This window comes from Petaurus breviceps, unplaced genomic scaffold, assembly GCF_028583685.1.
Source record: "Petaurus breviceps papuanus isolate PSGF00001 unplaced genomic scaffold, PetGlider_PUasm1.0 90683, whole genome shotgun sequence".
In the NCBI taxonomy this organism is placed as follows: Eukaryota; Metazoa; Chordata; class Mammalia; order Diprotodontia; family Petauridae; genus Petaurus; species Petaurus breviceps.
Genome location: NW_027187308.1, coordinates 182413 through 196648, shown reverse-complemented (window position 1 = coordinate 196648; position 14236 = coordinate 182413). Strand labels below are relative to the sequence as shown.

At 34.8% G+C, this 14236-nt stretch overlaps 1 protein-coding gene across 8 annotated transcripts in view; it reads right to left on the bottom strand.

The window, feature by feature from the left end:
- The window catches only part of CBLB (Cbl proto-oncogene B), a 226288-nt gene that overhangs the window by 71023 nt on the left and 141029 nt on the right, over positions 1 to 14236 (bottom strand). For all 8 annotated transcript variants that reach the window (XM_069065293.1, XM_069065296.1, XM_069065299.1 and 5 more), the window contains exon 10: positions 7621 to 7824. In XM_069065293.1, the coding sequence (XP_068921394.1) occupies positions 7621 to 7824 (204 nt within the window). The remainder of the gene's footprint in view (positions 1 to 7620; positions 7825 to 14236) is intronic.

Sequence of the window (14236 nt, the reverse complement as noted above, 5' to 3'; positions counted from 1 at the left end):
AAAAAAAATCTGAAGTTAATAGAAAATTTGACATACAAGAACCAAGAGAAATATAAGGCACATAACAAAGACTAATTATAAGGGATCCATAAGGACAGACTACTTTTTATATATGTAAAATGTATGTCTAAGATTCTTATCAATAATTAGGTAGTTGATAAGAAAGATTGGGAGTAAACCTGAATATGATACAAATTTAAAAAGTAAAGCCATTTAGGAACAGCTTAAAAGAGTAATTATTTTATACAAATGAGGTGTAAGAGGAGGAACTGATACAGAGGAAGTAAGATGAGGGAGGACAGGTGGTAGTTCTGGTAAGCTACTTTTTTCACCAGGAATGGGTTTAAGAGGGAAAAATACATACACATTTAGAAGAGTATAAAAGTCTTCTAAACTCAGAAGAAGTAAAATGGTAAGGGCATAAGGAGAGAGGAGAGGATAAGGGAGAGATCTTTAGAGGAGAGGGTGAAGGAATAGGTAAAATAGGGGCATAGAAAGTGTTTAGAGGGAGTGGGAGGATAAGGGATCCTTGGGGGCTAGGCAAGTCATAGGAGGGCAAGGTAGTGGGTAGAAGTAAAAAGTAGAAGAGGCAGGAGGGATAAGAAACAAGAGATATGCACATACATAAAAACAAAGATCAGAAATAGAATAGGTTTGGAAAAGTATATGTCTACATATGTATATGTGCATGTGTGTGTGTGTGTGTGTGTGTGTGTGTGTGTGTATAAATGTATCTAAACTTTATTGTAGCCTTCTTGGAGTGGGGAAGGTATGTGTATACTTATAGCTATAGAGAAACATATCTAAACTTTATTGTAGCCTAAAGAGGGAGTTGTGGGGTGAGGGAAAAAAGTTAAAAAGTACAGAGCAGAGAACAAAAGAAAACTCACATCTGGAAGCACAGAAAAGATGGACAATTCTCAACACAATCATTTATCATATAGGCTTTCTTGAAATGAAAATTTATTGTTACATATTTTGAATCCTCTCTTATGTTCTGCTATGCACATAACCTGATTTTCTTTCTAGTAAGATCCAATATTTAAGTTTATGATACGTTTTTTGTTTCTTTTCTCTATTCTGTATTTGTGTTCTGGCGTTTCAGTGTAAAATAAAATTTTGAAAAAATATTTAAAATATGATCCTTACAATATTGTAAAGTAAACTGTGATTATAACCTCCCATTTCATGCACAAGTGTAGCATCAACACTAAATTCACAGCACCAATGGTGATTACAAATATGCCATCATAGTTCTCAATGGCAAAATATAACAGATTCTCCACATATAAGACAGAAGCAAAACATTTATTCAAACACCAGAAAGCCAAATCTTAACACCAGGAAACTGAATCCATAATAGCAGCGAGGAAGTTAAATTCGCATTACCATTACAACAAGGAAACAGGCTAAGAGAGGGAAAAGAACTTGCCAAAAGTCACATAACTATTAAGTGGCAGAACTAGCACTCTGACTTAATTATGTAATTATATGCATACATATTTCTAGACTCTAGCTTAGGGCAAGTAACAATGTTACTTGAGATGCTAACTGACTATGGTGATCAAGGAGTTTACAAACAGGGTCTGAAATCTGTGAAATTCTAAAATAAATTAATTCATGGTACTCAACTGTTAAATTAGATGCTAGCAAAACTTAATATAATATAAATAGCAGGTTAAGTTCCTTAGAGCATGATGGATATAGGACAATTATATCCAGCATGTCTTCAGTAAAATTTGTTCTCTACATCTGGGAGGGGGGAAGAGAAAGTGGTATCAGAAAACTATTAATCAAGTTTTTAACACAAAGTATGGTGTGGACAAAGCTATTAAAAAACCAAAAACAACTTCATTACTATTTTCTTGTTATTCCTGTAATAAATTATAAACAATTCATTTTAAAAATGAGGAAACTGAGGTCAAAGAATTTAAGCTAGGGCGGCCAGGTAGCACTGTGAGTAAGAACACTAGCTTCAGTGTCAGGATGACCTGGGGGATCGAATCCTGGGCTCAGACACTTAGCACACACCCAGAAACACCTGGCCGTGTAACCTTGAGCAAGTTACTCAACCCCAATTGCTTAGGGGCGGCCAGGTGGCTCAGTGAGTAAGAGCACCGGCTACAGTGTCGGGATGACCTGGGGATCAAATCTGGGCTCAGATACTCAGCACCACACCCAGAAATAACTGGCCTTATAACCTTGAGCAAGTTACTTAACCCCAATTGCTTTAAAAAAAAAAAAAGAATTTAAGCTATTTGTCCAGTTACAGACATAGTGTTAGAATGACTCATTCTTCATCCACTGCTGTTTCCATTACAATACTACACTAAAGCTTCTGGGATAGAAGCTAGTTAGCTAGATCTGAGAATAAATACACAGGGGAAGCTTAACACATGTGGTACCATGCATGCAATAGGTGCTTAATCAATGCTAGCTGACTGACTACAGTATAACATTTATCATAGAGAAGCACGAGAAAATGAGAACTACAAGTGATCCTAGGTATCCGATACTCATAATTATTAAAAATAATTTAAGACTGACTTGAATTTGAATCATCTTTATCCTTGTTTAAATGAGTATTTCTTTTTCTTTTTGCAAAGCTTTCACATGTTCTTTTATGAGGGAAATGACAAAACTTGGGTGAGAAACTACCAGTATTTTGGTATGGAAACTATTATGAGAGAATATAAAATTTCATCTTATTAGCCAAGTGAAGAATATCATAAAAAATCACAGGACTAAGACTTCTCCAAGGCAATAATTGTTAACTTCATTTTTCTTATTAGCTAAAATGTACTTTCATATTTGAATAGGTTAGATACATATCATATAATAATGACCCCAGGATTATTTCTTAGAGATATGGTTTTCATCTTTATTTAAGAAAACTAACCACTGATAATGATGAAAATGCTCCCAATATGAAATGTTAATCCTAATGGACATTTTTCTTTCAACCTGATATCCTCACTGGCCATCTCTCTTTTGTCAGTAAATTCAAATTTAATTTTAATCTAAGCCTAAGAACAGTACTATTGGGTAGGTAAATAAAACATAGTATATTCAAAACTCAAATACAAATTACTTCTACTATATTACTTCTACAATCTACTATTTTGAATCATCTGTACCATAGGTTAATTTCATCAGGTAATAATAGGAGAGCCAACTATGCTGAATGAGTTTTGGTAGAAAGTGTATTTTTCCACTCTGTAATGTCCACTTATTTAGTGAACTGACCACTTATTTAGTGGTCAGACTTCTGACCAGCTCAAAGATCCAGAACAGAGTCAGAAGTAACATCATGAGTGCAAACAACAGTTCCAAACAAAATTCTGTGGAACATTTGAGGAGAAAGAATCACAGAATCATTATTTCAGAATTGGAAGGGAACTCAAAGACCATTTAACCTTACCAGAACAAACAATTTCTTCTTGGTGGTCAAAGTGAAAGCACTTCAAACAGGGAAGGAAGGAGGAAGATGGGATCAGGGAAAGTTTCACAGCCTTAAAAAAGGAATTTCCAAAGGTATAAATGAGGGTGGGGGAGAACAGAGGAGCTGGCTCAGTGTAGGTATGAAGAATAGCTTGAGTAAAGGTATGAGGATGTGGAGAGGCAAGTGAGGAGAACCTGCAAGCAGCCCCACGTGGCAAGAATGTACAGAATGTATTTTATTCCATTAAGAGAGGAGTGCCTTCACTTTACTTAGCATTATGTGAGAAAGCACAAAATCATGCTGAGTTAAAAATTTCAGCTGTTCCCTCACCCCCCAGAAATATGGAATTCTTTCTTAGTTATCAAAATGATTCACATTTATATGGCCCTTGACGGTTTACAAAATTATTCCTTCCCCAAAGCATGGAGAGGACTGTAGTACAGCTATTACACCCATATTAAAGATGTGAGATTAAAGACACATAGACTTTAAATGATGGGTCTCTGTTCACTATCTCAAAGATAGTAAACATAACAGGTGGGTGCTGAACCCAAGCCTCCTTTCCACAAGATCTATTAGATCTTACTACCTGAGAGAAATGGAGAAGGTCAGGACAGAGAAGTAAGGTAGAAAACGCAGAAGCAGCAGAATCATCAAACCTAAAGCATTTAGCATAGAGCCACATAGCATTCTATATATTATAATACATGAGAGTGTTACTATATTCCCTGTATTATAATTAATGATCATAATGATGATCAAGCATAAAGAAATGTTTAAATTATGCTTCTTACCCATGTACGAAGACAGAGGAACATGCAATAGATTTCAGAACGGTTTATCTCAAAATTTGTTGCATATTGTAAAAGGCAAGAAACCCAAGATGAATATAAGGTACACTAGAAAACACATGAATAAGTAAACTGTACAAATAAACATTTTCAAATGCAAATGAGGATAGTGGTAATTTCCCCATGTAAGGGTGCTGATAAAACTAGTGGGTAGAAAAAATTCTCAAAGATATTTGCTATGTTAAGTGGTTTGGATTTCATTTATGTCTTAGCCAAAGACAGAGTATCAGCAGGAAACCTTCTTTTAAACTGAATGTGTGTGAAGTCAGAAGGAGTAATGTAATCTAACAAATTACTAGCACTACTTTTGGCAGTATCCCAGACTTTTCTTGAAGTCCTCCCCTGACACACTAAACAGCATCAAGCCCCAATTATCTTGTGAATCCTGACAGATCCAGAACACATATGGTTGTATGATTTCTCGGAAAAAATCTATATCATCTTCCAATTATAAAAATAGTAATACAGCTTTTTTTTTTCCCAGGAAAGCAACCCATTTGGGCTACGATACAGCTATATATTGCATTTTCTTAAATACACATTACAAGATGAACTATAAAACCTGCTTTACTCTCAGTTTAGGAATTTTTTTTAAAACAAATTCTGTTTATAAACTCTGTGCGATGAACATTGCCATAGTAATGGAAACACATTGAACTCCACAAATGAAGTCTAAAGAATTCTATCATATAACATCTAATGGCATGATGGTGGCATTAAAAACGTGGAGAAAACACTATGCTTGCAGCAGGAAGGCATATTTTTATTGCAAATCGAGAATGCTGATCATGGCAGAGGAGGAAGATGAGAAGAGTCTGAGTAAATGATTAAGACACTGACTGACACAACACCGAGGGAATGAAAGAATGAGACATTTTTAAAAATGAAGACAACAGAATGCGCCACAAACCAGAGAGTATGATGCTACAGATTGGAGAAATCTCATGCCAAATTGAATATCTGATATATGTGTGTCATTTCAGCTATGAGATAGACCTGAACAAAAAGCATCTGATGATTCAATAAAGAGAATAATGTTCTTTGCTTATAAAGTGAGGCAGGAAGGTAAAACAAATACTTTTACAGGCCAGAGATCTAAGCCCCAGCAATCATTTATGCTAGCTTGATGAATTTTCTGATTCTCAATGTATCCAACAATATGAAGAGCACTCTTAGTATGGACATAACGAGAGAATAAGCGTGATAAAATATGGATGGGAAGCAACCGTCTTTCTCTTTCTCATATCTTTCCTCCCACTTTGCCTTGGGTTAGAAATAATCAAACTAAAGTCACTTCTTTGATAACTAGTCCAGTAATGTGTTTTCATTTGTATTTTATGATGTAAGACTCAAAGAATGATTCTTGTAGAGAATAGGCACAAAGTTGAGTTTCCTAAGTCCCACCAACAAGATCATTTGCACTGTTGCATATCTCCAGAAGAAATGAAACTTTTTTTACCCCCCCCCCCTTATTCTTTGGCTGCTAATCATTAAATATCATTATAATTGCCAAAAATCAAAATTGTGGAAGACTCCAGGTGTATTGGAAAGATACATGAAAGATATAATGTGTAAATCTCAATGCCTCTTCCAGACCTAATTTTCTATGACTTTGTGAATGAAAAAGGGTGCCTTAGAAATGAAAACCATTATTACATATAAATTTAATGCATTAAAAAAATCATTTTTAGGGGCGGCCAGGTGGCTCAGCAAGTAAGAGCACCAACTCCAGTGTCGGGATGACCTGGGGATCAAATCTGGGCTCAGATACTTAGCACCACACCCAGAAATAACTGGCCGTGTAACCTTGAGCAAGTTACTTAACCCCGATTGCTTTAAAAAAAATCATTTTTAAAAATTCTATTTCTCAAATAGAATCAACAGTCACATGGACAAGTGGGTGAACTTTTTGAGTCAGAATACACAAAATGAAGTTTTGTCCAAATTATTTTTTAATAATTTAATTGCCCTTTAAATAGCAATTGATCTGAAATATGCATGAAGCATGTTTTAATATCTCACTTCTGCTTTCAGTGGTGGGATGTCATCTCTAGTGCTTAATACTTTTAAAAAATTGATTTTATTGCTATCTAAGGTACAGAGATTGAAAATTACATATTGTAGGATCTATTTAATTCATTGCAGACAGATGAGGGCAGTCATGGAAACGGGTGATATATGATTGTGTAACAATAAAAGAAAAACTCCAGAGTTTTGTTGTTGTGTTGTTGTTTTTAACTCAGTTCTATCACTACTAAAGGAATAACTCACTCTCAAGTAATTTAATGCTTAGACCTAGGGTAAAAAGTGATAAGCAGCTTTATGCACTGCCAAATAATGTATTTAAGTATAATTTCAAAGATTGCCAGGGACTAAGAATACTGTGGAGTTGAGGGTGGGGAGTAAGGTGAGTAGTTCTTGAGTGAACAGTCAGTAGCAATTTGAAAACAAAACAAAACAAAAAACTATTAGTTCTTTAATGGGAAGCCTAAAAGTTGGTTGGGTAGACAAAATCACATGTAAATTTATGATGCATTCAAAGTTTGAGGAGATCAACCAGTTACCTGTTTTTATCTTTCCCTTCTTTGCACATACCCTTTTATTCTCTTTGCCTAGTTATCTGTCCCTTCTATTCTTACTCTTCTCTACATTTTGATCTTTGTGGTCATTCTCCCCATGTTTCTTATGTTTACTGTTGCACATATCAAAGTTAGTGCTGTTTTCTCTCTAAGCAAATCCTAGAGCCAAGGTCTCAAAAGATCTATATGTAGTGGTTACTGATCCAAGAACCAGAAGGAACAAGTAGATTACCATACATGTATGTTAGAAGGGCTGACCAACAGGTATATTATATGCAGGTAGTCAGAATGACTAAGTGTCAGGAAAGTTGAATAGAGATTAGGCTGGCCAAGTAAGATATAATGTATCAGAGTACACCAATCAAAAGGTTTATCCAAAAATAATGATCACACTAGCCTTTAAACACTGAACAATCTTGGTGACACATTCTATTTCTGGTTCTCTATGACACTTTTTTCTCAGACTTAAAGGTACCCTGTTGTTCCATAATAGGTTTTGGTTTCATTTCTCCAACTGGACCGGTAGTCATGGACAAGCAGGTGAATTCTCTTTGACTCAGAATGTACAAATTGAAGTCCTATTCAATTAAAAAAAAAAAACCTTTCTCTTTTGCCAACTCTGACTTAAAATCTTCATGAAGCATGTTGAATATCTCATTTATAATTATGTAATCTGCTTTTATCTCAAGTTGTGAGTTGTGTTTTACTAGGTAACATTCCATTACATATTGTGATACACAGTTTTTACCTTTCGAACTGAAGCCAAACGATTCATCATTAAAGATTCTTCTCGGTCATCATCATCATCCAAGTCCAGCATAGGCATACTGAAGGTATCAATGATGCTACAGCACCTGGAGCTCTCATCTCTTGGATCAAAAGGATCCACAATGATAGGTTCGGTTCCTTTTATTTCACATCTGCAGAAAGGGCAGCCTTGACCATCTGATTCCTGAACAAAAGAATAAATGGATCATTAGCTTTTAATATAACATGCACAATTATGGTAAAGTTCTATGGTTGTAAATAAAATGTATGTATTTCCAACTTCAAAGACAAATCCTGGGGAAATAACGAAGTGTCTAAAGGTTTTGATGTTTTTTAAAAAACCAAACAATCAAAAGATCTGAGCTTCAAAACCTTTGAGTCTGGAAGGTTTTAAAGTAACTAAAACATATTCCAATAGAGTTCCTAGAGAAATTAAACAAAAAGACAGGGAATTTTACAATGAACCAAGCCCTAACAATAGTAATGGTTCATATCTGATATGGAAAGTCTTCCTATTTATAGTACAACTCATATTCTAAATATATCACCTTCCAAGATCTAGGTCTATTTAAATCTTGACTTACAAGAAAACACTAAAAGAACAAAGAAACAGGATTTCAATTTCAGGAACCATGACAAAAGCATAGTTCCAGAATTCAATGCCTGTTGTCTTGACATACTCAACTGGGAGGTAATACTGCAAAGGATGACATTAGCCTCACTTCAAATCTTACCTTTAAATACAAAATTCCACTCAAACCTACTGCAGTATTTCTGAGAAAGGATCAAAAAAATTTTTTTGCCTCAAACCTATTATATTATCTTTTTTTTTTTTTTGCTTTTTGGAGGGCAATTTGGGGATTAAGTGACTTGCCCAAGATCACAGAGCTAGTTTTTGTGTTAAGTGTCTGAGGTCACATTTGAACTCAGGTCCTCCTGACTCCAGGGCCAGTGCTCTATTCACCGCGCCACCTAGCCATAAACCTATTATATTCATCTTCTACAGCTCCATGAAGTTCACACTGGGCAAAAGAATGGAAAAAGTCTTATGCTACTACCTTATAAAAAGGCTGTAGCCTTGAAACACATAGCAAACTTTAATCACCCTATGGGGTGTGTGTGTGATTTTTCACTACTGAATTCAGACAGAAATAGAAAACAATGTTTTTTTTTTTTTTAAATCACACCTTGTAGACAGAGACAATAATAATTACACTCAAATAAAAGATAGTAATCTAAGGCCTACAGACACTGTATCATGTTAAAGAAATTGAAGAGGTGGTAAATTGGTTTAAAGATTCACTTCCATGTTTATTATAAAACTTCATGACTTGATAGTCATTTTTTTTTCCTTTTTAGCCATAGCCTGGTTACTGAAATGGAATTTGAACACCCCCCATCTGGAGTAAGTAATCACTTTCTCTTTAATTTATTGCTAACTGGGGCAAAATAAAATTCAGGATATGTACATTCCTTAAAAAGAATTTCTACTACATCACAGTGCCTCATTCAACTTGGCTCATTTCTATTCACATACTAAAATATAAGGACATAATATCACTGGCTTTTATTGCAAAGTTTAGTTGTTCTACAGGTAGGAAGCATTTACTGTATAGTTTATCTATTGTATTGCAGAAAGCACTGTCATTACAAGCCAATCACAATGCCAATGACTTTATTATATACAGAATGTCTTTATAATGGTATTTAATCTAATGGGAATTATCTCCCTCATAAGATTTTCTCTGGAAATTGCCTTTGTTATTGTGAAATTCAGTGAAGCTATAATTTAACAGACTATCACTTGGGACATAAGCATTAGATTCTGATGATTGACTAAACACATACACAAAAAGGAATGGGTCAAATGTGTGCCTCTAGAAATTTTTGTTGCTTTAAGTGATGCTAATAACCTGTACTAAATTCAAAATCAACTTACATATCTAGTGAAGTAGAAAGCCCTGTACCCATTCCACCTTTGTAGGGAATTTCTGCAATCCTTTATTTTGTTGTGAAACTTGTTTCACTTTAGGACTTCTGATGACCATGAAACAAACTGGTGATCTGAGCCACTTAGAGTTTTATTATTAAGTCTCCTTTTAGATTTGTGTCTTGTTTATGGTTTCTGAAATGATCACTATTTTTATTGTTATGGTTCATAAAGGATATGCTTAGTATTTTTGGTACTTATATTTATTTGAAATTTCTCTGTGCCTTTATGTATGATCAGTTTCTGTCAGAGTGCTATGTGGTACTGAGAAATTACACACACACACACACACACACACACACAAACACACAGAACTGCATAATTTTACTTGTGCCATTTATCAGGTGCCATGTCTTTAGTTATAATTAATCCATAATTTTTTAAAAATCTTTTTAATTCCTTTTATTTCTCATTCTTTTAGATTTGTCCAACTCTGAGAGAAAAACATAAAAGTATCCTATTATGATTTTTTGTCTATCTATATTTTTAATTATGGATATTTTTTCTTTATGAATTTAAATGATATAGAATTTGATGAATATGTTTAATGCTGATATCAGTGGGTTGTTTATAGTTCCTTTAAGTATAATGTCATTTTCTTATTTTATCTGTGTTTATATTGTGAATTTTTATTCTCTCTATCTGATAGGAGACAAAGAAAACAGAGATTATAATTTGTCCCTTTGTTAAGTCTACTGATACATAGTTAATTTTCATCGATTCATTTTTATTCAATACATGTCTTCTTGTTTTTAAGATACATTTCTTTCAATCAACAGATCATGGAATTTCATTTATCCAGTCCGTAACCCTCTTTTGTTTTACTGGATTGTTTAATCCATTCACATCTAAAGTTTTGAGAAATAAGTTTATGGGCTCTTTTCTTTGTGGTGCTAGCACTTTTTTTTTTAACATTAAGGTAATTTTATTTTATTATTTTTTTGCTCCCATTCCTCTGTTAAGTTAACATCTTGTCTCTATCATTAGTTTTGTTTAAACTACTTGAATACACACTATTTCCACAGGCTCTGCCCCCCCCTGCCCTTTACCCTATTTTTGTGTTGTATAAGACTCACTATTTTTTTCTTTTAAGTTATCCAATTATTCCTCCTTTCCCCCTTCTTTTCAAAACCATTCCTCCTTTCCTCCTATTACTTTTATTTTCTAGTATTCTTTTCTGCACCTTTTAAAAAAGAATTTCTTTATTCTCTTCCTTTATGATCTTTCCTTTCTGTATTTTTAAAATTTTTATTTTTTGATCCATGGTCTATTAACTTATTTATTCTTTCTTTATTCTCTGTGTTTCTCATTGAATTAAAGTTTCTTAAGTTTCACATAATGAGTTCCCTCTTCTAACAAACTTCTAATGTTGCCTTTTTAGATCTTGTCCCTTCACCTTTTCTCGTCGGTAGTAGATCATTCTTAAAAGTATTATTTATGAAGTTAATAAAGAGGTTATAGAAGCATTGACTCATGGTAGAAACATTCATGGGCTCTAAACTGTGCTCTCTACAACAATTCTCCTTCCCAAACACCATGTAGCCTGCTCTCTGGGTCCACATTCTCCCATGCTTGTGGGGAACTCCCAGTTGCCCCCAGGAGTTGGGACTTCCCTTATTTTAAGGAAAGATATTTTGTATGAGGGTACAACAGTCTCTTAGAGGAAGTGATCTACTATGGACAAACTTCTTCAGACTGGATTTATATAAGGTTCTCCATCTTCCAATAGGGAATTTACTAGTGGGATCCCTTCCTTAATTGGGTTGAAATTTCCCCCTTTTTATCTCTTTATTTCAACCTCTGTGTTACCTGTTCAATTTTCCTATAGTTCCTCTCTTACTGAATCTACAGAAGCTATCTGACCTTCATTAGTCCTCTAAAAACTTTATTAGATGTTACACATGCCCTTCTAATTTTCACATCCCCACTTACCCTTGTGTTTAAATTTTCATTTTGCAGTTCAGTTCTACAAAACACAATGTCTGAAGTATGGGGGTGAAAGAAAGGGAAGTTTCAGTTCACAATGTTTCAAATCTACTCTTCTAAAATTTTTACTCCAATTTTTTTTTCTTTATTCCAATTTTTAAAATTGCACTTTCATCTTTGTCTGTTCTACTTTTAAGAAAAAATGTCTTAATGTCCCTCTGTTGTTATTGTTTCTTTTGTCAATAGTTTTTTTTCCTTAAATATGTTTTTCCCCCCCCCCCCCCCCCACTTTTTAATGGCCTATTGAGATGGGATAATTTGTTGCTTATTCTTGCCTTGGTAGTTTTATTTACAATTCTTGTATTTCTGTTTGGGGGATTGTTTGCAAACTGAATAATCTGCTCAGATGTTTTGGGTGGGGTGGTTGGAAGAGGAAGACTTCCATCTTGCTGAATATGTGAGCCATAAGTCTTGGTAATGAAAAATTATTAAGTAAAAATGCAACCATATAATTTCAGGAAAAATAACTTTTTTCATATAATTTATGAGTACCAACATGTTACTTATGTCAAGTGCCTAGTCATTATGATGGAAATATCAGCTCACATCTGTACTTGGACCTAAATGTGAACATATTCCTTTTTCCCTTCAAATGAAATATACCACCAGTAAAGTCATTCAGTAAGTTTTAAAGTAAATACATATATTAAACATTCAAATATTCAAGGTAAAACTCTAATAATGACAATGTTTATCAAATTCTGAACACACTTGGTACTCTAAGGACACTCCTGCTAAGCACACACTAGACTTCATAATTAGTCTTCACAAGACTAGATGTTCACAAATTCACAGTGTCCTTTTTATGGCTGGACAAAGGAAGAAATGATGGGGAAAGCTGGATACTTTTTTAAACTTCTACTTTGGAGAAAAAAGGATAGCACCACAAAAAATTAATTCCTTTTCAAAGTCAAAAGAAATATAGCTTAGACAATCAGAAAAAAAACTTAATTTTATCGTAAAATAAAAACATGTGTTTTCATGTGATCGTTTTTCTTTGCAATAAAAAGAGCAACAACAAAAGGCCACACAAGTGTTACTATAATACTTTGATGAACCATCACCTGAGAATCAAAGACCAGATAAGAAACTGTGAGGGTCAAAAGATTAAAACAAAGACAAGAAGCCCTGCTGCATCATTGCGGCATGGAGAAGACTCTGGGTTCACAATGGCTATGCCAGAGGAAAACAACCTCTGGAAATGTGTTCACTAAGCTGGAAAATCTTCAACTATGAACCCAATAATTCACTGCCTCTTTCATTGAATGACTAGGTCACCTAGGTTTGGAGAAGTTCAATAACAGAGTGAGCATAGCATGAAACATTTCAGCCACAGCCACCATAGAGAATTATCTAACAAGTTAAACATCACAAGTCAGACTTTCTGGTACTCGAAGACAGCAATCACAACCTTCCTGACTTTCATCTTCTCCACTTTAACCTACCTTGTTTTTTCAACCAATCCTCTTATGATATGGACTCAAGATCCTTTGTTATTCTGGTTTTCCTCCCTAGACTTAATTCAACTTATCAATGTACTTACACAAATGTGGAGCTAAGAATTGAACATAACAGTCCAGCTGTAGAGTGAAGAGAGGAGAATCTCTTGTTTATTCCTGGAAGCTATACTTCTCCCAATGCAAACCAAGAGGAAATCAGAGAAAATTTTGGGAAAAAGTAGAGTGACAGGAAAAGAAACAAGAGAGCAGAGTTATAGAAACTAAGGGTTAAAAAAAGAATAAACAGGAAGGTAGGAAGGAGGGAGAAAGGGACAACAGAGGGAAGAGGGGAAGGAAAGAAAAAAGGAAGGGAATGAGGGAGGGTGATGGTCTTAATAGCTACAGAGTGGTTAAGGACAATAAAGACTAAGAAAAGGCACAGGATTTGGAACTTAATAGGTCAAAGGTGTTGAAAGAAGCCAGATTTCAAGGAAATGAGAAGTGAATGAATGGTAAGAAAGTAGAAGCAGCAAAGTATAAAAGACTTTCTAGAAGTTTGGCACTGAAAGGAAGTTGAGATATAGGGCCATTGCTTGTAGTTTTTGTTTGTTTCTTCTGTTTTAAGGAGAGGTTAAACCTAACTTTATGCAGAGGCAGCAGGGACGAACCCAATAGTTTTGAGGATGGCAGGTATGGTGAAGTTTGAGAAATTACAGGAAAGGGTAACAGAATGCAGGAGATAGTGGAAGAGACTGCAGATGAGTAGAAGTGAGTGAAGGAGGAGAGAGACTGAAGGAAGACAAAAAAGTGAAAAGGAAGGAATGGAGGAAGAAAGAAATGAAGGAATGGTCCCTCATTGTACAGACTAGGAAACAGAGGCCAAAGACAGTTCAATGACTTGAGCAAAGTCACAAAGTAACTAGCAGAAGCAGGATTCAAGGTCAGTTCCCTTGGCACTAACTCCAGTGTTCCTTCATCATACTATACCACTTTTTTCAAAAGAAGGTCTTTCTTGCTACTATCATATCCTCCCAACCCTGGATTCCAGGCTCTGATAGGTGAGCATTTAAAATATCTTGACGAGAACAAGGTCTCCATGACACTTGCTAGTCACCTACACACACACACACACACACAAACACACACACACTCACTCACTCTCTCTCTCTCCCTAACTCCTT